At 46.9% G+C, this 21,131-nt stretch overlaps 5 protein-coding genes across 13 annotated transcripts in view; 2 read left to right on the top strand and 3 right to left on the bottom strand.

The window, feature by feature from the left end:
* The window catches only part of LOC117899611 (sodium/calcium exchanger 3), a 35,260-nt gene extending 24,534 nt beyond the window's left edge, over positions 1 to 10,726 (top strand). For 4 of the 9 annotated variants that reach the window (XM_034809745.1, XM_034809746.1, XM_034809748.1 and 1 more), the window contains 9 exons: positions 3,895 to 3,986; positions 5,529 to 5,567; positions 6,938 to 6,967; positions 7,959 to 8,107; positions 8,514 to 8,613; positions 8,675 to 8,800; positions 8,864 to 9,022; positions 9,085 to 9,256; positions 9,320 to 10,568. In XM_034809745.1, the coding sequence (XP_034665636.1) occupies positions 3,895 to 3,986; positions 5,529 to 5,567; positions 6,938 to 6,967; positions 7,959 to 8,107; positions 8,514 to 8,613; positions 8,675 to 8,800; positions 8,864 to 9,022; positions 9,085 to 9,256; positions 9,320 to 9,524 (1,072 nt within the window). In that variant the 3' untranslated portion in view covers positions 9,525 to 10,568. Of the gene's footprint in view, positions 1 to 3,894; positions 3,987 to 4,649; positions 4,665 to 5,528; positions 5,568 to 6,328; positions 6,370 to 6,937; positions 6,968 to 7,958; positions 8,108 to 8,513; positions 8,614 to 8,674; positions 8,801 to 8,863; positions 9,023 to 9,084; positions 9,257 to 9,319; positions 10,569 to 10,714 lie in introns of those variants that run through there. The other 5 variants (XM_034809752.1, XM_034809749.1, XM_034809750.1 and 2 more) reach the window with 5 other exon arrangements.
* LOC117899613 (membrane-bound alkaline phosphatase) lies at positions 870 to 2,693 on the bottom strand. Its single transcript, XM_034809756.1, has 2 exons — positions 1,428 to 2,693; positions 870 to 1,361 (listed from the first exon to the last, which is right to left on the bottom strand). Exons 1-2 carry the CDS (start codon positions 2,664 to 2,666, stop codon positions 1,020 to 1,022), a joined length of 1,581 nt encoding a protein of 526 aa, XP_034665647.1. The 5' UTR covers positions 2,667 to 2,693; the 3' UTR covers positions 870 to 1,019.
* Positions 10,727 to 12,710: 1,984 nt separating the features above from the next.
* On the top strand, positions 12,711 to 13,609 carry LOC117899614. The gene is made up of 2 exons (XM_034809757.1): positions 12,711 to 12,942; positions 13,022 to 13,609. Exons 1-2 carry the CDS (start codon positions 12,830 to 12,832, stop codon positions 13,302 to 13,304), a joined length of 396 nt encoding a protein of 131 aa, XP_034665648.1. The 5' UTR covers positions 12,711 to 12,829; the 3' UTR covers positions 13,305 to 13,609.
* A 3-nt stretch (positions 13,610 to 13,612) lies between these two features.
* On the bottom strand, positions 13,613 to 16,507 carry LOC117899612 (chorion peroxidase). Its single transcript, XM_034809755.1, has 4 exons — positions 16,300 to 16,507; positions 14,364 to 16,223; positions 14,141 to 14,310; positions 13,613 to 14,088 (listed from the first exon to the last, which is right to left on the bottom strand). Exons 1-4 carry the CDS (start codon positions 16,464 to 16,466, stop codon positions 13,787 to 13,789), a joined length of 2,499 nt encoding a protein of 832 aa, XP_034665646.1. The 5' UTR covers positions 16,467 to 16,507; the 3' UTR covers positions 13,613 to 13,786.
* A 207-nt stretch (positions 16,508 to 16,714) lies between these two features.
* Positions 16,715 to 20,930, bottom strand: LOC117897330 (nuclear pore complex protein Nup133). The gene is made up of 9 exons (XM_034806098.1): positions 20,678 to 20,930; positions 20,440 to 20,614; positions 19,875 to 20,375; positions 19,503 to 19,815; positions 18,810 to 19,440; positions 18,549 to 18,753; positions 17,815 to 18,493; positions 17,215 to 17,756; positions 16,715 to 17,149 (listed from the first exon to the last, which is right to left on the bottom strand). Exons 1-9 carry the CDS (start codon positions 20,845 to 20,847, stop codon positions 16,775 to 16,777), a joined length of 3,591 nt encoding a protein of 1,196 aa, XP_034661989.1. The 5' UTR covers positions 20,848 to 20,930; the 3' UTR covers positions 16,715 to 16,774.
* Positions 20,931 to 21,131: the final 201 nt, after the last annotated feature.

The following is a 21,131-nucleotide window of genomic DNA, read 5'->3' as shown; positions in this document are numbered from 1 at the left end:
CAAAAATTAGCATTGAATGTCAGGGCAACGCGAACAATTGAGAGGTGGGGAGCGGGGCAGGGCACAGAGGCCGGGCTATGGCAAAAGTTTTGAGGTTGTCACCTCCCGCCGCCACACACCGCCCGGGCTGGTTGGGTTAATAGCCATCAAAGGCAGAGAGGGGGGTGGAAGTCCATACGTTGGCACAATTCCCTATTCCTATTCCAATTCCAATTGCAATTTGCTCTAGTGTGTCTGTGTGGCGGATATAATTTAGCGTTCAATCAAATCGGAAATGGAAATACCCACACACACAGAGACATATACAGATAGATAGCTAGTTAGAGTTGGTTAGAATGGTTAGCGTTGGCCCAAACCCTTTGCGTTTCTCTCTTCTCTTTGCACGCCAATTTGTGAGCAATTTTTCCGCATTACTCAAAGAGGTCGCCCCTGGACCCAACCCATCCATCCATCCATCAATGACGCATGACGCACACGACTCGTAATTTTTTTAATTGCTGGCTGGATTGTATTTTGAATTTGGAATTCAGAATGCAAATAAGCAATTTTGAGAAACTCCATCCTTGGGCGATGTTTAATCCCACTAATGGGAGGCTCTTTGGAGGCCGAACGAAGAAGGAAATTTGCACATTTCCAAGGGTTCGGTTTCGAAGAAGGTTTGGCCCCCACAAAAAACACAAAACTTTTGGCGTGCACACGCAAGGGAATTGTCGAGCAAGGAACAAACTCCCATCAAAGCTCTGATGAGTTTCAAATTGTGAATTACGAGGGAAGCATGAGGAGTGGGTGAGGATGATGGGACAACGCCTTGGAACACGAAACGGGTGGAGCAAGTACTAACCCAGTTAAGAGTTAAGAGTTTAAGAGACTTTCCATCGCCTGGCATTTCGCTTTAATTCAATTTGCAATCTGCGCTGTTCGCATAATCAAGTCGAGTGCAAGGCGAATGCAAATGCCGCTCGCTGGATTTAATGAGCTTCAGAAACTTAATTGTTATGGCCAGGTGGCATGGCATTCTGCTACGTGCTGCACACGGTGTGACCGTCGCCCAAACAGGAGGCATAGGCCATCAGGTGGGGAATGGTGCTCTGCTCGTAGACGCCGGTGAACAGATGCGACCAGGGACCCAGGGCATAAACCGCCACATCATCGCCACCGTGCGAATCATCGTACATGGGCACACCCGAGGGGAACTGATCGGTGGGGGCGCCCGTCACCACAGAGGTGGGATCCTTGCGCTCCTTGGACTGTGTGTCGTAGAAGTTCTCATAGCTGGGACCATTGGCATAGCTCAGCACCATATAGGGTGTGCCATCGGTGCCGTTTACGGGTGCCCTGCCAAAGATATCCTCACCGCGGTTCTGCAAAAAAGAAGAAAGCCAAAATGAGAAGAGAAATGAGAGTAGAAGTCCCCAGTGAAGTCCTACCGCATATCCTGCATAGCTAAACACATGCGAGTGATCGGCAGTGACCACCAGCAGTGTGTCCTCCTCGTTCGTCAGCTCCTGGGCAGCGGCAATCGCCTTGGAGAACTCAATCGTCTCGTTGAGCGCCATGCGTGCCTGGTTCTTGTGATGTGCCTGATCGATGCGACCTCCTTCGATGAACAGGAAGTAGCCCTGCTCGTTCTGGCTCATGTACTCGATGGCCTTGCGTGTCATCTGCTCCAGCGAGGGCTGCGGGCTGTCCTCCGCCGTCTCCATGCGGTACTGAATGTGATCGTAGTTGAAGAGTCCCAGCAGGCGCTCCGTGTTGGCCACATTCACGGCCATCAGCTCGTCCTTGGTGTCCACAAAGACATTTTGAGCATGAGCCGCCTTGAACTCTTCGATCAGATCAAGGCCATCGGTGCGCTTGCCTTCCTCCGACAGCGTGGAGTCCACAAAGTTCTTGCGTCCGCCGCCAAGGATCACCTTCAGCTTGCTGCCCACCTCGCCGCGTGCCAGCTGGTAGGCAATGTCCTGGATGCCCGAGTTGGCGCCGCAATCGGTGAGCACCTCCGCATCGTTCTCCCAGTCGCGTTCCGCAATGTGGGCGTAGACACCGGAGGGAGAGGCATGAGTCACACGGGTGGTGGTCACCAGACCCGCCCACTTGCCCGCATCCATGGCCCACTTGGCGATCGAGTCGACGTGCGTGCTCTCGTCCAGCATGGACGTGCAGTTGGCACGGGTCACCACGCCATTGACGCCAATGGTGCCCTCCTGGCCCTTGACGCCGCACAAGTACGCGGTGGCCGTGCACGCCGAATCGGGCACAATCTTGTCCACGGAGTAGGTCTTCGAGAGGCCCGTGTAGGGGAAGTTCTCAAAGGACAGGGCCTTCTCCTCGCCACCGATGAGGTTGCGGGCCGCCGAGGTTGTGGTTACGCCCATGCCATCGCCAATGAAGAGAATCACGTTCTTGGCCTGCCGCGTGTTCGGCTCTCTGGCGAGTTGCTTCTTGATGAACTCCACGCCCTGCTCACGCCAAAAGGCGGTGGTCTCCTCGCCCTCCACCTTGCGTATGGCTCGCACCTTTGAATCCGGCTCTGGTAAATCGGGATGCATGCTGCGCTCGCGGCACTGCTCCGGGCCACGCAGGCACTCGGGTGCTGCCTGACCAGGGCTGGCCAGGAACAGGAACAGGCCGACGGCGATCAGAAATGCGTTCGCTCGGAGTAACATCTTGCTGTAGACTGCGGATTGGGGCTGCCCCAGAGAGCAGTCTGGCACTTGGCACGTCCTATCGATCGATGCAGATTGCGATAAGATATGCGGTGGTGGAGGCTCCATAAACACCAAATCGCCAGCAAATCTAATACGCCTTTTAATTCCTTGGTCCGAGGCGTGCTTTATTTACGATGGGGGCCAAGTATGACATTTTATAGATTTATTATGGCTATTCGTGGCCCGAGCACGTGAGTAATCCGTCCGCAGTCCGACTTGTTGCCTGCCGCGTGGTGTGGTCATCAGCTGAATTTCCTCATTTCCACGTCACGTAATCATCTGAGAATATCTGAAAAATCTGGCGCCTGCACGTGAACGGATAAGCTGGGTTGAATGGGTGTCGACTGTGCACCGCATTTCATTTATTTGAGAGCCATAAAAACTGGGCCCGTAAGCAGGTGACTGAAAGAGCGAAAATGTTTCCTTTTCAATATGAAACGGAGACCAAAATGCAAAGCCATTCAAACGGAAGAAAGGCCAAGCTGCCGAGCAGCCAACCACCAAGCAGAAAACAGCAAACAGAAAGGTTAAAGTTGAATTGTCCAAAGGAGAAATTAGAGTGTGGGAGTTGACCTTCGTTTGCACTTGGCTTGTGCCAAAAGGCAGGCAGTGGAGGAGTTGGGAGTTGCCCGAATGCAACTGTTGAATCTGGAGAGTACACACAAAGAATTATTTAAGTTTTTTCTGCAAAACTCAATTATGTTTGGGCCCTCGACGCTATCGCAGATTGCTATTTCTATTGCTATCGCTGTTTGGCCGGTTGTTTGTTTGTGTTTGGGTCGATTTGATGGCTAAAAATACGAAATTCCTTGAAGCAATTATAATTTGACTCACACTCGGATGTGTTTCCCAATGTTCACACAGCAGAGAGCTCTCTGCCACTGCACCACATGAATAATGCCAATATTTATGTGCACTCTAGGCGTATACGTAATTCTTTATTTACAGCCAATAGAGAGAGGGTGCACACACACACACACACGCAGTGGTTGGCTAATAAATTTGGAGCTCTGTTTCGAGTGTCAAGATTGCGGCCATTTAGCCAAGGCAAAAGGCATTAATCAAACAGCTAAAGCCTCATGGCTTCTGGCTCATAGCTTCTGGCTTTTGGGCAGTCCATTACACATTGAACATCTGACACTGTCCGTCTCTGTGCTAATTCTTATACTCTTGAATTCCTTTGCAGACAAAAAATCCAAGTACTCATACTGGAGGAGAGCAGCTACGAGAAGGATGTCAGCTTTAAGGTTCACATCGGAGTGCCACGATTGGCACCAGGTGAGTGTTGGCCTCTGACCTACTGACGCGACACAGCGTGCCAGCTGCAATTACAGCACCGAGTCCTAGACCAAATCCAAGTCCAAGTTCCACAAATCCCTCCCCGCAACCCACAACCCAACACCCAAACCCACCCAAAACCACCCCCCTTGTGACAATGCTAACCAAATTACTCGAAGCAGCACAGCGTACTCGTAGAAGTGCACCGAAGATGGCACAAGTTTTCAACTCTTTTGGTCAAAGTTCAACAGGCGTCACCGGGGAGATAAAATTCCCAGGGAAACCCCACACACACAAACACCCAAACACACACGAGAAATATATATCCCACACACTTTTCCAATCCTCTCTCCACTTTCTCCACTCCACTTTTGAAAGCAAAAACCATGTGAGATCGAACGAATCCCCTTCCTCCCCCTTGGACCCCTTTTTTTGAACCCGAAATTACTAAGAACAGGCAAGAACGTCAAGGTCCAGCAAGAAAATACAAAAGATGAAAAAAAGTTGTTTGTAAATTGGAAATTCCAATTTGAATTTGAATTTGAATTGAAGGAAATTGCTACTTGGTTTCGTATGTCGCTCTGGTCGCATCCTATTTCTATCGACTCATGGATTCTTTTTATACTTTTTGTGTCTTTTAATTTGTGTTCTTTATGCTTCTAGATTCCCTTCACTACCGTAAGCCTTGAATTGTGCATTAATTAATTTTATTTTAATTGAACACGAAAGCGCAAAAGAAAAGAGCCGTGGATACGTTTGCCAGCGTGGAAACGTGAAGCGGCAAATTCTAAGAAAAAGTTACACAAATGCCAATTCCAAATTGGTCAACACTTTCGGGTTTCGGGTTTCGGTTTCTCCAAAAAAAAAAAAGAGAAGAAAAACCTTTGAAAATTGTTTGCCCGTGCAACTCATAATTTGTTCTGGTCTGGTCCTTTTCTTTGTTTCACCGAGTGCGGAAATTGCGGACAAAAAAGTGCAAATTCATTTGGTTATTTCCTTTCAGTTTGTGTCCCCCCAAACCCCAAAAATAGCCACACTTTAGTTACGTATTTCGTTTTGTTTCGTGTCGGTGTTGTGTATGTTCTTATGAAGAGTAAAAACCTCTTTTTGTGTTGAAGTTCCACTCCCATTCCCACTCCCAGTCCTGTTCCCCATATCTGTTTAGATGTTTTGCAAGAGGTTGTTCTTAAGTATGAGTTGCCCATAAGTGTTCCCCATCGAAGTCTGAACATAGCATTCTTCACTAGCATCTGTGTAAACCCCAAAAGCCCAGCCAAAAACCCAACCCAATCCATTCCTTCCATCTCCCATACCACCACCACCTGAGGCACTGTGCACTTTGATTCTAAGTATTTATTTCTGTTGACCCATCGATACCCATCTGCTTGTGGACATAATAACATGACTAAACTAAAAACCATACACATATTGTTCACACTTGTTTCTCCAATCCAAACCAAACCAAATCAAAACCAAAACCAATCGAACTAATCCACAACGTATGTAATTGCCAAATGAAACACACGTTCAATCCTCACGCAGATGACTTTAATAAGGAATCATTTTTCAATCGATTTTTTGGTATGTACACGTCTTTCTTTGCCCATATCTTTGCCTATAAGATTGCGATCAACAATTTCGAGTGTTCAGTTAATCGAAGAATATGCAAAAAATGCAGTACAGTCCCAGCAGCAAAAGAGCAACAAGAAAAACGATAAAGAAAGATGAAAGTATTTTGTTTTTGTAGCCATTGTCTCATTGTGATATTATTTTGGTTTTATTTGATCCTTTTGCCCATTAACCCACATAATCAGAATAATCAGTCTTATCCGTGTCAGTATCCGTATATGTATGTATCCATAGCCATATCTATATGTGTTGTGTATGTGTTTGAGTATGAGTATCTATGTGTCGTCTCTGCATTTGCATTCAAGCTGTATCCATCCAAGAAAATTGCGCTTTTTCGACGCAGCAGCCACGCACTTGATAAATGCAACAAGCTTCCAGCTACTTGTGTCTAATAAATATTCGTAAAAGAAAAAGCAATCAATGAAAAGCAGCAATCGGTCGTACGGGCTTCGTCTTCAATTGAAATAAAGTTGGTCGTGGGTTAATCACAATTTGTGGGTAATATTTTTGGTTATCTCTATGCTCGGCGGACATTTGTATTACGCGCTTGTGCCCGCTTCTTCTACTCCTATCAACTCCTGTTTGTGTGCCTGTGCCCCGACTTGCTGCTCGAATTTCGATTTCGATACCGATATCGACAACTCGAACACGAAATCGATAACACACCAATCAAACACGCCTCTGCATCGCCAAAAACCAAATCAATTTGTAAGTAATACACGCTACACTGCGTATCTAATTTGAATCTCGAACGTACCTAAACAAAAATTGATATTTTCTATATATTTTTGTGTCTTTTTGTGTGTCCTTTGAGTTATTGCTTATCCATAATTTATTTATCTTTTTTTGTACTTCGATTTGTGTGTGTTCTAGAACCTAAGGCCATACATTTTAAGCATTTCAAATACACTCCTTAATGATCGTGTACGGCTTTTGATTTCACCCTAACTGTGTAATCCATGTCGATGTATCGTATTTTTCGTTTCGTTCCGTTCCGTTCCACTGCTGCTATATCTAAGTGTGTGTGTGAGTGTCTAGAGTTTAATTGAAACGAAAAGTATATATAGATAGAATACAGCTGCATATGTCAACATACAATCTAAATGTGTTAAACCCAAGCCTTAACCAAGTCAAGAATTGCTCCAGAAGTAACCAAGGTAAAAGGATAAATATCGCCCAAATCACCACTCACTCGTCGTAGGCATATTCGATAACTGAATAGAGATTGTTGAACCAACATACCAACCTTTTAAAATACCAATTTAACTGAAACTCCCCTTGAAACTGCCCATCATTCCCACTTGTCATGTTGATGTCTATAGAAAAACACGAACACACTGGAGATCATACTTGTGAGTCATATCTTGAGATAACTAGAAGACCGTATTTAACCAATATTCGTATGCATGCCACTCTTTCTCTCTCTCTCTGTCTATTATACAATTTATACATCTTATGTGTCTCCTTATGTGTCTCTGCTTAATATGCAGTTTATCAATTTCCATTTTCCACTCAATTGCATCCTGTCGGGCAATTTAGCATAAATATTTTTGCCAACTCATTGGAACGCTCAAGCAACCTCGTAACTTGTGGAATCATTCTTTAAAGGAAATGTGTACTTGAGCTTTTCATTGAATTTTCTTTCGTTCTATGTATTAGTATTCTGTGTATATTCTGTGTGTGTATCGCTCTCTCTCTTTTTGTGTACCTATTAGTAAGCAGCTTTTCCCCCGTAACCAACTTCAGTTCAGCAACAGCTGCAGCCCACTCATTGGCTGGCTTCTCTGGCGCTTTATCTTTTGTGTTTTCTTTTTTTCTCAATACCAATTACAGCCCGCATCTTATTATGTGTGTATGTATGTATGTATGTACGTACATCATACATATGTATGTATGTCTGCTTTTATTTGGTTTGGCATTTCCAGCTAATTTCTATTTGAATTGGAAATTATATTGAAGTGCAATACAATATGGAATTTCGCTTTAGTCTTTAATCTCTTTTTCTCTGCCTTCATTGGCTGACCCTGTCCGCTTGCCTCACCCTACCTTACGTCTCGACTATCTGTCTGCCCCTCTGTGTTTGCTCCATTTAACTGTATCCTCCGCATTGCACTATCGTTTGGATGCAAACACACACACAAAACACACACGCAATAATCAATATCAATATCTATCTATCAATATCTATACTTATGCCATGTATGTCTAAGATACTCTGTTGTGGGGGCGGGAAACGGGCGTGGTTGCATGCAAAGTCGAAGATGAGAACTCCACTCTTCTGTGGCAGATATCTAAATTTCCGTTTACTTTCCTGTTAATGCCGCTGCCGCTGCCACTGGCCAGACGATGAACTTCAAGCTAAAATCCAAGAGGTGGAGAACAAGGACACCAAGGATTTAACCGAACTGGATCGCATCCTGTTGCTGAGCAAGCCCAGGAACGGAGAGCTGACCACCTCACATGTCCGCATTCGAGAGAGCAAGGAATTTAAGGTGAGTCCCACTCGATTTGATTAGATCCCCCACCCTCACCCCACCCCAGACTAAGGACAATGCAAATGAAAAGCAATTCAATTCACTCGACAACTAAGCTGCTGAATAATCACAGCCACACACACACATTAACATGGGGTTAAGTGAAAGGAATGCGTGCTGGGACACACCAGACACAACAGGACACACCTCCCATAATGATTCCCTTGCTGCCTGGACTCTGCCTTATCCTGCTGCCAGATCAAGTTACACACTAAGCGCCCAGGTGCCAGGCAAATAAGCACCTAATTGTGTGTAAATCTCCAAATGACACGTTGTGTGTTCTGTCTGTGTCTGCCTGCTTGCGTATACGTAATGTTCGTATGAGTAATATTTGTTTGTTTATCCCATCGCACGCTCAACACAGGCTACTGTCGACAAACTGGTGGCCAAGGCGAACACTTCAGCCGTGCTCGGCACATCCTCCTGGAAGGAACAGTTCAAAGATGCTCTCACCGTCATCCCAGGTAAGCTTCCAGAGCTCTGCATGGCATGAACTTTGAATAAATGAATACGAAACTTTTACAGCCGATGAAAGTGAGTTCGATGATGGGGACGATGATGTGGAGGAGGTGGTGCCCAGCTGCCTCAGCTACATCAGCCACTTTGTCTGCCTCTTTTGGAAGGTTCTCTTTGCATTTGTGCCGCCCACAAGTGAGTCTCGCAATGCACTCTCCTTTCTGTTTCTATTCCTAACTCGAACTCTATTCCACTTAGATATTTGCGGCGGCTATGTGACCTTTGTGGTTTCGATATGTGTCATTGGCATCATCACCGCCGTCATTGGGGATGCCGCCTCCTATTTCGGTTGCGCCCTCAATATCAAGGATTCGGTTACCGCCATTCTTTTTGTGGCCCTGGGCACCAGCATACCAGGTAAGCTATTGGGCATACACCGACACCTCCATCCGACACTCGATTGATTCATTCGTTTGCAGACACATTTGCCAGCATGATTGCGGCCAAGCACGACGAAGGTGCCGACAATTGCATCGGCAATGTCACGGGCAGCAATGCGGTCAACGTATTCCTGGGCATTGGGCTGGCCTGGTCCATTGCCTCCATTTACCACATGTCCCATGGCATGACCTTCAACGTGGAGCCCGGAACGTAAGTTTTGCATGTTTGAAGAGAATATTGATGATGAAAATGAAATCAAACTCCCTTTTACAGGATTGGCTTTGCAGTGGGTCTCTTTGTGGCCGAGGCATTGGTGGCCGTCGCTGTGATCATGTTCCGGCGCTGGAACAAGAATATTGGCGCTGAGCTGGGCGGTCCCAAGAATTCCAAGTACATCAGCGCCTCAATTCTGGTGTTCCTCTGGGTATTCTACGTAGTCATCTGCACCCTGGAGGCCTACGATATCATCAGGATCTAAGCGTCGGCTCAAAGGGAAATCTGAAAAGAATGGAAGGAAAAAGGGATTAAAAACCGCACGCGAAGAAGCTGTAGGAAGGATAAACTTATATATATATGTATATGTACTTATGTGCTATATGTATATGTATATGTATTGATATTTATTGTGTAAAATTTATGTTAATGTTAAGAGTAAAATGAGTAAATGTTTAACTAGGTTTGTAAGTTCGGGGCATACATTTTATTTTAAATATTGTGTATCTACTATTTTACGATTACGATTACAATTACAATTACAATTACAGTTACACTACATTACTCTCTTTATTATTGATATATATGTACGTATATGTATACGGAAGATATGAATTGTAAATACAGAAAGGCTGCCACGGCTCAGCAATCTTGTAATTGTGACGAGATCATTCATTGTTTTGCCATATATACTTAATTACACATACTCTAAAATACACTATTATACATACATATTTATTATTATATCATTCTGCGTACAACTTAAGTCATTGTTGTTGTTTGTTAAAGCTGTACTTAATCCAAGTCCAAGTTGAATTCGAATTTAAGTTTTTGAAATTGAAATCGTCTCTCCATTTGTCCGCGAAAAATCATTGTTAATTTAATACATGTGTAAGTTTTAGCAGAGAAATTAAAAATGTTTTAGCCAACAAACAAACAAAGCAAAGCAGACCCCAGAGATGATCCCTCTGAGCTAAATACAACTACTAACACTAACACAAACAACTACTACTAATACTAATCTATTCGTACTATTAACACTTAGGCAGACTACCCAACAAACTGCGAGTAGCTCTAAGTAGTCCCTCCCTCCATACTAACTGACTCTTTTCTTCTTGAACTCTGACCAAATGCAAAGTGGCGGCACTTACTACTTACTAGCCTAGCGATTAGCCCCGTAAGACCATCAGTGAACAGGAGCAGCACTAATCAATTTACTTAAAACAAAACCAACAAAAAATAAAACAAAACAAAGACTTTCAATTTGCTTATGTCGCGACTGGCAGTGATCGAACGAAAAACGAAGTAGCGAAAAAACCGGATGGATATTAAGGCAAAACACCAAAACAAAATAGGAAAATTATATTGAATAGACGAATGAAAAAACAAAACAAATAATGTGAATGTACGTGTACGAGTACGAGTACGAAGTAATCAAAATGTAATAACTAGCAGGTACATATTTTTTGTATAATGTCCTACATATTTTTTCATATATGTATATTGTAGCAAAATTGTAGCTAAATAATGGGAAAAAAAGAACGAAAACAGAGGAATGGAAAGGAAGGGAAGGGAAGGAAAACCTAATGATATGTATAGCCATGCATAAATTTGTATTATATGGGGAACTTGCAGATAGAACTTCGCCAAATTTAGACATAATTGACGTAATTAATTACCAAATACATATACATACACACATACACAGGCATAAACAAAGGAATAAATATAATTATAAATGAAATATGTCTGTATGTATTCAATTATATTGTCAACAATGTTTATTGCTAGATATTATAATTAAATTTCTTTTAAAAATTGATTTCCATTTGATTTGTTCGTTTTCTTTTTTTCTTTCACCACACGATCAGATGATCACGAGTGTTGTTTGTGTAGTTATAGATTGATCAATGGAATATTCAATGGGACATTACTGCAGTTAACATGCGATTCGGGGGGGATCGTCCAGGGGTAAGTCTGGTAAGGAAATCGATAGAAAATAGGGCTTGGAATAGCGTAGGGAATGGAAATAACTTACTGGACACACCAGACAAACATAAATACGAGACATACACACAGAACTACATACATATATTTATCTATAGACGATTATAATAAATGGAAAAGGCAAATAAAGCGATAAAAGTGCTTCCGACATAGAGTGTAGGTACTTTCTGAAAAACTTTGAATAGGAAGAGGACTTTACTATAGACAAATTTCGATTCTTATTCATTACTTTCTTGGCTTGATGTCTTTTCTATTTTATATTTAAACTTCGAATATTTTTGTTCCTTAGTTTCCAAATTTCCAATTTCCTTTCTATAGATGTACGATAATGAATGAATATACTTATGCTGTAAGTTGAGTCTGTATGCTTGGATCGGCAAATACGAGTTACTTAATATGTGTATGTGTATTGTACAATATTAATATACATAAATCATTTGCTGTTTGTTATCGTGTATTTTCGAATTCAAATTATACCTGCATTTTTATATGTATGTATACTTATGAATGTGATTTTACCCAAAAAAAAGCAACAAAAAACCAAAGCAAATGCAACAAAAATATATATCTACATATATATACATATATATTCGTACATCCAGACTATATAAAAAATATTCAAGAAGCAAAAGCAAAAGTACATTTTAATCAAATAGGAGATCGAATACGACATGCATACATATATATTACATACATATATGTAGCTTATGTAGCATAAATATGTATATGTAGTATGAATGCAGTTAGATCTGTAGCCAACTTACTAACGGTATCGGTATCTGTATCTTTATCGCTCTTGGCTCTGAGAACAGAGAAGCCAGAGGCAGAGCAATCTCTACTTCTCCCTCTATATATACGCTATAAGAACTTGAATATTCACTTTGAGAATTTACATACTCGTACTTTAGGGCAGGCAAAGAAATAAATGCTTATCGTTCTACTATCCATTCGTATAGCGAGAGAGAGAGTTACAATAATGCCGCTCAGCAGTGCTGCTGAATGTATGAATGTATTTCCAGGCCATGTTAACCCAATGAAAAACCCAATAAACTACACATTAAACCGACTGCGATTGTACATCTTCTTTGCAATTTTTTTTTCCAAGAAGTCTGCTGATCGGATCGCACCTCTTATCTGACAGACAGGCAGGCAGCACAGACTTATCGCTATGGGAAACTCGGGCGCTGTTATGCAACGCGCGAGGAGACCCAAAAAAGCTGCACAAGATAAGCGGGGAAATCAGCGTAGTAAGCGGAAGATGAGCGAAGACAACGAGAACACAATGAGGCGGAGAGATAAAGTTGTTTACGGTATTCCAAATACTCGTAAATATGTACATCTTTCTGTACATAACGCAAACCACGCTGTACAACCACGCAAATAGCTATAAAACACAATGGAACTGCCTGCCGCCTTCTCGTGTGGCTAATTTAAGTTGAAGCAAAACCCAAAGGCAGTCGCCAGTCGTCCGCAATCACAGCCGGATTGCAGTGGGTTGCCTTTGGCAGAGCAAAAGTGTTTGTAATCCAGGGACACTCCTGACAGACAGACAGCCAGACAAATATGTCATGTGATGAGAGAACAGCGCTGCTGGCATCGCAGCAAGGACACCAGCAGCACGTCATTGTTGTGCCAAAGGATCCAAAGGATTATGAACCCATTTTCACAACTGCTGAGTAAACGCTTTCTGTCGCATTTCATTAAAAAATAACTTTGTTACACAGCGTTTCTTGCCCCTCCCCTCCACCCATCCAGCTACTCGTTCGGTCTGACGCTGGATGAGCTGCTGCCCTTCGCCCTGGATCCCTGGTGGCAGAGTGTACGGCGTCTGTGCTCGTTCTGCCTCGGGTTCATCTTCCTGCTGACCCTCTGCACCGCACTGGTACTGGCGCACCACTCCAGCGATGGCTGTCGGTCAAATAGAGCAATTAGCACGACCGGCACGACCACAAACAACGCCACGGCATACCCGTTCCCCCTCTCTGGGCCAGTGGCCTTGGCATCCAATGGCACTCAGCTGCTGCTGGCCAGTTTATAGGCTAATCCCAGAGCTCTTGGCGCTGCCGCAATACCACCCATGGGATTACATCAGCCGCACTCGCTCCCAATACCGCCAGCTGTTTGGCTTTCCGGCAACGACTAAGGCTTTCCTTTCCCGCCTGCGAGCTGCGAGTATTCCTCCATTTGCTGACTAAGCGATAAGCTTGGTACGGCACTACGACAGTACAGAATCGCATTGTGGATGGATGATTCGTGTTTGATTACAAGCTTACTTTAATTGACATTATTTGCTATTAATTTATATTTTTAATAAGTACAATTAAACACGATTACACACACGAATGTACACACATTTATTAGTTGCAACTTGCAAGTAAATAGGAATTGAAGCGCTTATCATGTTGTTGTTGCTGGGCAGAGGCAGAGGCAGAGCCAGCGACAGAGTCATGCCCGGAAACTGCAGATTTTCACATTTATTTGGCATTTATTTATTAATTTCATACCTGTGGCCCATAGACCTCAAACCTTTGAAATGCTTCCGCCATGCAGCGTGGCATTAATCTCTTTCTTCGACTCCTTTGACATGACCCGCACCGCTTTATCCGCCCGACTGATGCTGGTTCTGTGCAGCTCTGGCGGCTGCTGGGACTCTGACCAGGCCTCGAGATCCAAATTGTAGCCAGGCAAATTCTGGCAGTCAACATAGCGATTGTCATCCACTCGTTGACGCTCCATGACACGCTCTCGCACTCGCGTGATGTTATCCGAATTGCGGCAGATGATGGCAGCCAGACTGGTCTTGTAGATCTCCGCAAGTTGTCCTGCAGCAGAAATGGTTAAAGAAACTCTCCCTCTATTCCTGACAGCTCTCACCTTTGCTGAACCTCTGTGGTCCTATTTTCCGCTCATACCAATGGGAGTCACCCAGCTTGAGGCGCAGGAACTGATCGGAGACCATGCAGCTCAGCAGCGGACCAAAGATAGCGCCTTCGAGTGGCGGCTCGCTGACGGCGCCCGTATAGACATCCACATCCTGCGGCGATCTGAGGATTTAAAGGGTTTTAAACGGAGTAGAGTACCAGTGTGTTCCACTCACTCATAAATCTGCTTGATGGACGCCAAAGTGGAGTTGTCAACGGCCTGGGCCATCTGCTCCCATGTGTCCACCGGCGGCAGGCGGCAGTGACGACGGAAGACCGGATAGGCGGGTATGCCATGATCGCGACCACGCTGAATGTTCAGCGAGACCAAGTCCAGGCCGCAGAGCGGCACCGGATCATCGGGGTTGCCCTCAAACAGTTTCTGGGTGACCTCCAGCGAGAAGAAGCGATCCACGCGCATCACTGGCGTATTGGCAGCCGTGTACAGGGCGTGGTCTATGCCGTGCTCGTTCCACAGCGAGAAGGGATTGAAGAGCATCTTGTGCAGCTCCATGGCCTCGGGTGTGCTGTTGTCCCGCGACACATTGAACAGACCCGGCAGCAGGGTGTGGGCAAAGCGGAAGGCGGCCGCCGCAAAGCAATTGGCAATGCTGGGATCCACCTGCGGGTCGTAGCTGTCGGGCTCCTCGAGATTGTGGCTGGACGGCAGCAGGCCCTTGGCTCGAGTTAGATTTCTGCCCAGCAGAACCGGCAGGAACTCGTTGTAGGTGATGTGCGCCATCTGAGCGCCGACAATCTTGCGGGACTCCTGGTAGATGCGCTCATCGTCCCAGTGCGGATTCACCTCGTGGAGGCTGCGGGCCAGATTGTTGTGATGCCGGGCCCACAGCAGGTGCATGGAGGTGAGCAGCAGATTCTCGTTGGCCCTGTCATCGCCAGACTCGAAGCAATACTTGCCCAGTCGCGTCATCTGCACGCGGTTGCAGCCATCCGCCGGATTGGCCGAGATCGGCAGCAGCTCCCGCCCGTCGTCGGTGAGGAACATGCGGAGAGTGCCGTTGATGAAGCTCCTCAGCTGGTTCTGCCGCTGCTCCAGGTTGCCATACACCACAGAGGCATCAATGAAGGCGGTGGCCTGATTCAGCTGCATTCGCGGACCGAATCTGCCCATGGGCGCTGGCGCCGAGCGAACAAAGTTCATGCAGGTGACGTTGTAGCGCTTGTAGTAGGGATCATCGGGGAGTATCTTCACGGGAAAGCACCCGGGATGCTGCTCGCGTGTGGCTGCCACACAACAATTGATGGACTCACCCTCCTCGGAGGTGGTCAGCGATGTGGCGGTGATGTCGTGGTCCATGAACTGCCCAAAGACCGCCAGCATGACGGTGAAGTTCGAGTCCGTCTCGTAGCTGGAGCGATGAATCTTCAGGGAGACCAGGCGTGCGGGCGGCAGGCGACCCGCATGGCTCGTCCTGGGTGCTGCAATGCCATCGGAGTAGTCCGGTGCCACCATGCGGCGGTAGGGCACCATCGAGGCGCCGAATGTGCGCGGATGCTCTTTGCTGTTGCAGACGCCAGTGGATCGCCTGTACCGGGCATTGAAGTCACAGTCCAGCCGGAGCACCGTGGGATCCGGCAGCACGATCTGCGGCCCCCAGCCAATGTTACTCCTTCCCGGCTCCTTTGTGTAGTTAAATCTGCGTGCAATGTCCATGGTCGCCTGGTTCTCCACGTAGCCACGCCGCGCCAGTTTCCTAGCCTCTGGATTGGTGCTCAGCGAGCGATAGTGCCGAAAGGCTGGCGTGTTCACCTCATTCGGCTGCAGGCCCTCCTCCAGTATCTCCCGATCCCCCAGCGCCTTGATGCCGACACTAACTGAACGGGCGCCCTCCTGATGATTCACAGCCGCCTGTTGCAGGGCCCACTCCGCTGCTGGCTCATCTGGAATGGGTGTCGTCGGATCTAGCGCCAAGTCTGTGCCGTTTATGACAAGGAAAAAGCTGGGACTGCCATCCCCTTTGCTGAGCGAATCGTCAAACACCAAAGCCAGACCCAAGGCAACAAACACAATGACTCTGTGGAAGGGGAAAACTCAATCACTTTGTGGCCAAGGCAACAGAATCTTTGATAAATTCGGACTCCCCCACTCACATGAACGTGATGCCAATGCAACACTGAAACTGTTTCATTCTGCTGCGACGCGAACGCGGTGAGACGCCGCCTGGAAAGACGTGCTCGGGTCCTTGGTAAGGAGGCAGCGCCACATATCCAGAGCCACCAGCAAGGGCGCTGGTGAGTGGCGTTGTTTCGTCCGTCATGATCGAAGCTGAACTGAAAAATGCAGACGACAACAGGGCGGGCCAGTGGCCCAGGGCAACTCAACTCTAAAGTTGCGCCAGCACTTGGAGGGTTTCCTCTCCGTTCGCCACACTTCAGATACTTTCGCTGGCAGCGCGGCGTGTGACAGTGGCAGCTAGAGGCAACCCAGCCAGTCTACATATAATATATTATAATCCCAGCGCTTGAGCAGAGCAGTCGCTATGCTGTCCACCACAATCCACACCTCTTGAACTCTTAACGTAAACTTTAATAAATGTAAATGCTTGTGGGTAGGCAGGCAGCATAATTAGACTTCCATGTCGTCTGGCTGTTTGAACAAGTCGGCCACATATTCGTAGGTCAGTTTCAGGAGGTACTGGAACGACTTGTTCTGCGGCAGCTCGTCCAGCTCGGTGCTCTCCAGGAACTCCTCCATGGGCGGCAGAAAGTTGTCGCTCTCCTGGCCCATCAGCTCCGAGATTTCAATGATTTTGAAGAAGAGCAGCTTCTGCATGTATTCCACGGCATTATTGGGGTCATAGTCGATCCAGTTGTCGCGGCGTATGGCCGCACACCAGATCTTGTGGCGCAGATCGTAGGGCTGCTCCACAAAGCTCAGCAGCTCCAAGGCCTTGCCAAACTCCGCTTCGGTGGCGGTGTCGTTTTCCTCCGCGATATATAGCTGTGGATCATAATAATATAATAAATATTTTGTGGTTTTTGTAGCTATAAACAGACAATACTCACATCGATTATATCCTCTGCTTTGAGCACTTTCTGTTCTACTGGGTCAAGGCCAAAGTTTTGTAGCACGTCATGGCTCAGCTGCGACTGATACTCGATGAGCGTTAGATCAGCATTTATCTTCTCCACTTGGGCCGTCAGATCGGAGTCGGGTGCCGCAAAAGCAGCCAGTTTGGCCAGTGACAACATTGACTTCTTGCGCGCCACAATCTCCTTTTCGTTTTGCGCCAGCTCGTACAGCACCTTTGCCGCACGCTCGTAGTCGCCGTTGAATATTAGCTGAATCCAGCCCAGCGATGGATGGTCGCGCATGAACTGTGCCAGCGCCAACTGGTTGCCCTTGAAGCGTTCGAATACCTCGCCGTGCCGATGCTGCCTCAAGTGCCAGCTGATGGCAAACTGCGAGAAGTCAAACTCTTCGTATTTGCGCGTGTAATCATCCAAGCGCTCCTTGTCATTGGTCTCGTCGCAGATGAGTACCAGACTCTGAAAGTCCAAATACTTTTCAGCCAACTTGGCGGCGTATTCGTACTTGCGATCCTTAACTGAAAGAGGAATGAATGTGAAAAGCAGTCCGATGGCATAAACTGACAACCCACTTACTCAGCACTGAGATGAGTTCACTGCGCTGTGCCTCAAATTGCTGCTGCAATACGTTGGCCTTCTCCGAGCCTCGCACACTGTCCAAGTAGCTCTTGCGACCCTCCAGCACCAAGTCCACCAGCTCGTAGATTTGCTGATACAACTTCTGCTTCACCTCCGTCTCGCTGACGCACTGAGCGCCATAGCGCATGCTGAGCTCTATGAGGCGATTGAGCGTATCCCGAACCCCGGCACTGCCCGCCATGGCCGTCCAGGGAAGGTTCTCGCAGGCGGCAAGTCTGTCGTTGTGCGGTGTAAAGTTGTTGCCCTGCTGCTCGCGGTGCCCAAACACTTGGCCCAGCGTATCCAGTACAATGGAATTAATGTCATTGAGAAATTGGGCGACCGTCACAGTGGTCTGACTCTGGGCCGAAATTTGAGTGTCCGCCAAGTCGGCCAGGGACTCGAATACGGACTGAAACTTGCACAGCTTCACATAGAATATATCCTGGGTGGTGAGGCTGCCGTTGGGCTTCTCATCCCACATGGCAACCGTGGCATCGATGGCATTTTCGATGATTTTCGGCAGCTTGGCCTGCAGGGAGCGCAGTGCCATGGCAGCCACAATCTTCTCGCTGATGTCGGACAGAATAAAGCTGGTCGGCTTAAGCACATTGCTGCCGCAGGGTATGGCATTGAGCTGGAAATAAATTAAATCAAATAAATATAATTTCAACGTATAAGAGATTCCTCACCTTTTCCCAAACGCCGCTGGCATGAAGAAACGAAACGAAATGCTGGAAGGCAAGGATTTTGTCACGCAGCTGATGGATGATTTGCATGGAGCGTGAGCTGCCCAATGCATGACGATTGCCCTCGTGATCGCTCAAAGCCTCCTCCCAGCGTGGATCGGCAATGGGTAAATCCTCGGCCAAGTCTTCAGCAATTGTGATGACAATTCTAAAGGGAAAGCAATTATTTTATAGGCTGCTTTTGTTAAAGATTCCAGCGCTCACCTGTCCAACTTGTAGGCATCCATGGGTGCACCGCTGGGGTCGGGCTCATTGACGGCGCGCAAAAGTTCCCCGACAATAGTCTTTACCATGTTATTATTACGCTTTAGATGGTACACAAAAGCAGCCTTTAGCTGGCCCACTTCGTCGCTTAGATCACTGTACAGCTCCTCCGGATCCAGCTCGAACAAGTGCAGATTGTTGCTGCTGGCCGTCATTGCGGTCAGTGATGACTGATCGGGAGCATGGAATGAGGATGGAGAGAACAGATCCGGCGTATTGCAGGAGCTCATATTGTGCAGTTCGTTGGCATCAAAATCGCCGGGCGTGATGGAAACCAGTCCGTGGGTGCGGCTAAAAAACAGCGGAAGGCGACTGCAGACGGAGGCGCAAAGGATTCGATCGTCGTGCAGATGGAACTCAATCTTCTCCGCCTCCAGTTCAGCTGTGGGCACGGCATTGGACAAGAGCAACGGATAGACCACCTTTGGGGTGTAGAGGTAGATGTGGCTGCTGCCTATAATGAAGCGCAGACTGACGCAATCCTCTTTGGTCTTGGCGCTGTAGAATTTGTTGAACTTCAGTGGCGTGAATGACTCCAGCAGCATGCTGTCCGCTTGGGCACTGGCCACAGCTGCAAATGGAATCAGAAATTAATCAACTTGAATGAGGGATGCTGCAGGGGAGAATGCTCACCAACGGCATAGCACATTTGTGGTGCATGGACAGCGTTCACAGCTCCGGCCAGTATGTAAGCCTTCTCATTAACGATGTGGAAGTCCAGCAGCTGCAGCTCGAGTTCCACATTGTCCGCGGGCAGACGGATATTCCAGAATTTTTGCTTAAACTCTTCGCGAATCTTGCGCACCAACTCGGCATCCTCGTAGAGCAAACTTTCTTGGTTCCCCTTGTTTGACAGACTCCAGCGCTGGATCGAACGATCCGAGAGCACAGCCACAACCGTTTCACCCTCAGACGAGTTTCTCTCACAGCACACGCCAACCAAGAGCTGGAAAATGTTTCATATATTATTTTGGAAACCTTTTTCGATGGCAATGCAAGCTTTACCGGATCCTTGTCGCCGCCCGTGTTCATTCCAATCAACATGGAGGCGAATTTCTTGCCAAATCCACCAAGTAAACTGGTTGCCGGCTTAATAATCTTCTGGTGCAGCGTGTACCGGCCATTGGTGAGGGCTACTTTGAGGAAAACCAAATTGCAGGTCGTCGTCACAGCAAGGTAGCCCTGCTGCGCGGGCAGAGTGATCAGCTGAACAAAGTCCTGGCCGGCCATGATTGCCAGATTCACATTGTTCCCATCATGGGCAATGGACGACCAATAGCGCACATCTCCGGTGGCAGAGACGGCTATGCAGGAGGCCATTTGCTGACCCTCTGTCTGGAATACACTAATCAACTCGCTGTTGTACAACAAATCGGAGTAGGGCAGCTGCAGCTCGCGGCACTGCGACAAGCCGCCTCCCCTCCTGGGATGCTTGGCATTGCGAGGCGAAGTCTGCTTGGACGACTCTTTGTACTGCCAAATCAGCAGTCGGCGGCCGTGCACAACCTGAAATGAAACGAAAATGGAATTTATAGCCCAAGCATTTTGCGAATCGTGCTGCTGCTCGTACCCATGCCCAACCATTCTGGGCAACCTTTGCAGAAACGCTTCCCGCAGCAGCTCCCACAAACGTCAGGGCCTCGTTCACAACGACGGGCAGGGGGAAGCCAAAGCTCTCCACAACATTATAGTCCGACCGGATGCCGGGTATCGACTGAGTGGAACGCACAGACAAACTAAGCCGGCTGTGGGGGAAAAAGTAAATGTTTAAAATCATCTTCATACATGGAAGACCTCATCTTGCACACCTGTTGCTCAATGCCGTCTTCTTCAAGCCTCCTGACATTGGGCTGCAGCTCGGGTTGCCGCCAAAAAATGATTTTCGCGTGCTGTCGGCTGCCGGCGAACCCACCCGGCGAAATCCTGGTGATGACTCGCGCGCCATTCCGTATAGCTGCTTTTGCATGGTTCTATCCATTATTTAATTATTTAATATGATTGCTATGATACTATTACTTATAAAGACAACATGTATTTATTTGTTTCACGCGATAAAAACAAATTTTTAATGTTTAATTAGCGATGTACTATTGGCTTGCATGTTTCATCGATGCGCTGGATGGCTATACAAACTATCGATACTATTGTGCGATAAGCAGAATTCACTACACTTTATTGTAAGTGTGAGAACCACTATGAAAGTGGTCTAATAAACAAATCATGTCTGTTTTAAACCAGTGACTAAATGAAAAAAGTAAAAGC

This window comes from Drosophila subobscura, chromosome O (genome assembly GCF_008121235.1).
Source record: "Drosophila subobscura isolate 14011-0131.10 chromosome O, UCBerk_Dsub_1.0, whole genome shotgun sequence".
Lineage (NCBI taxonomy): Eukaryota > Metazoa > Arthropoda > Insecta > Diptera > Drosophilidae > Drosophila > Drosophila subobscura.
This window is presented reverse-complemented; position numbering and strand designations above follow the sequence as displayed.

Excerpts from the sequence above, each read along its gene's own strand:
- LOC117899613 (XM_034809756.1), bottom strand. The coding sequence starts at position 2,666 with ATGTTACTCCGAGCGAACGCATTTCTGATCGCCGTCGGCCTGTTCCTG. Across the intron at positions 1,362-1,427 it reads TTAGCTATGCAGGATATGCG|AACCGCGGTGAGGATATCTT; the intron begins GTAGGACTTCAC and ends TCTTTTTTGCAG.
- LOC117899614 (XM_034809757.1), top strand. The coding sequence starts at position 12,830 with ATGTCATGTGATGAGAGAACAGCGCTGCTGGCATCGCAGCAAGGACAC. Across the intron at positions 12,943-13,021 it reads CCCATTTTCACAACTGCTGA|CTACTCGTTCGGTCTGACGC; the intron begins GTAAACGCTTTC and ends CCACCCATCCAG.
- LOC117897330 (XM_034806098.1), bottom strand. The coding sequence starts at position 20,847 with ATGGATAGAACCATGCAAAAGCAGCTATACGGAATGGCGCGCGAGTCA. Across the intron at positions 20,615-20,677 it reads AAGACGGCATTGAGCAACAG|CCGGCTTAGTTTGTCTGTGC; the intron begins GTGTGCAAGATG and ends TTTCCCCCACAG. Across the intron at positions 20,376-20,439 it reads CCCAGAATGGTTGGGCATGG|GTTGTGCACGGCCGCCGACT; the intron begins GTACGAGCAGCA and ends GTTTCATTTCAG.
- LOC117899612 (XM_034809755.1), bottom strand. The coding sequence starts at position 16,466 with ATGACGGACGAAACAACGCCACTCACCAGCGCCCTTGCTGGTGGCTCT. Across the intron at positions 16,224-16,299 it reads TGCATTGGCATCACGTTCAT|AGTCATTGTGTTTGTTGCCT; the intron begins GTGAGTGGGGGA and ends CCCCTTCCACAG. Across the intron at positions 14,089-14,140 it reads ACCACAGAGGTTCAGCAAAG|GACAACTTGCGGAGATCTAC; the intron begins GTGAGAGCTGTC and ends TTTCTGCTGCAG.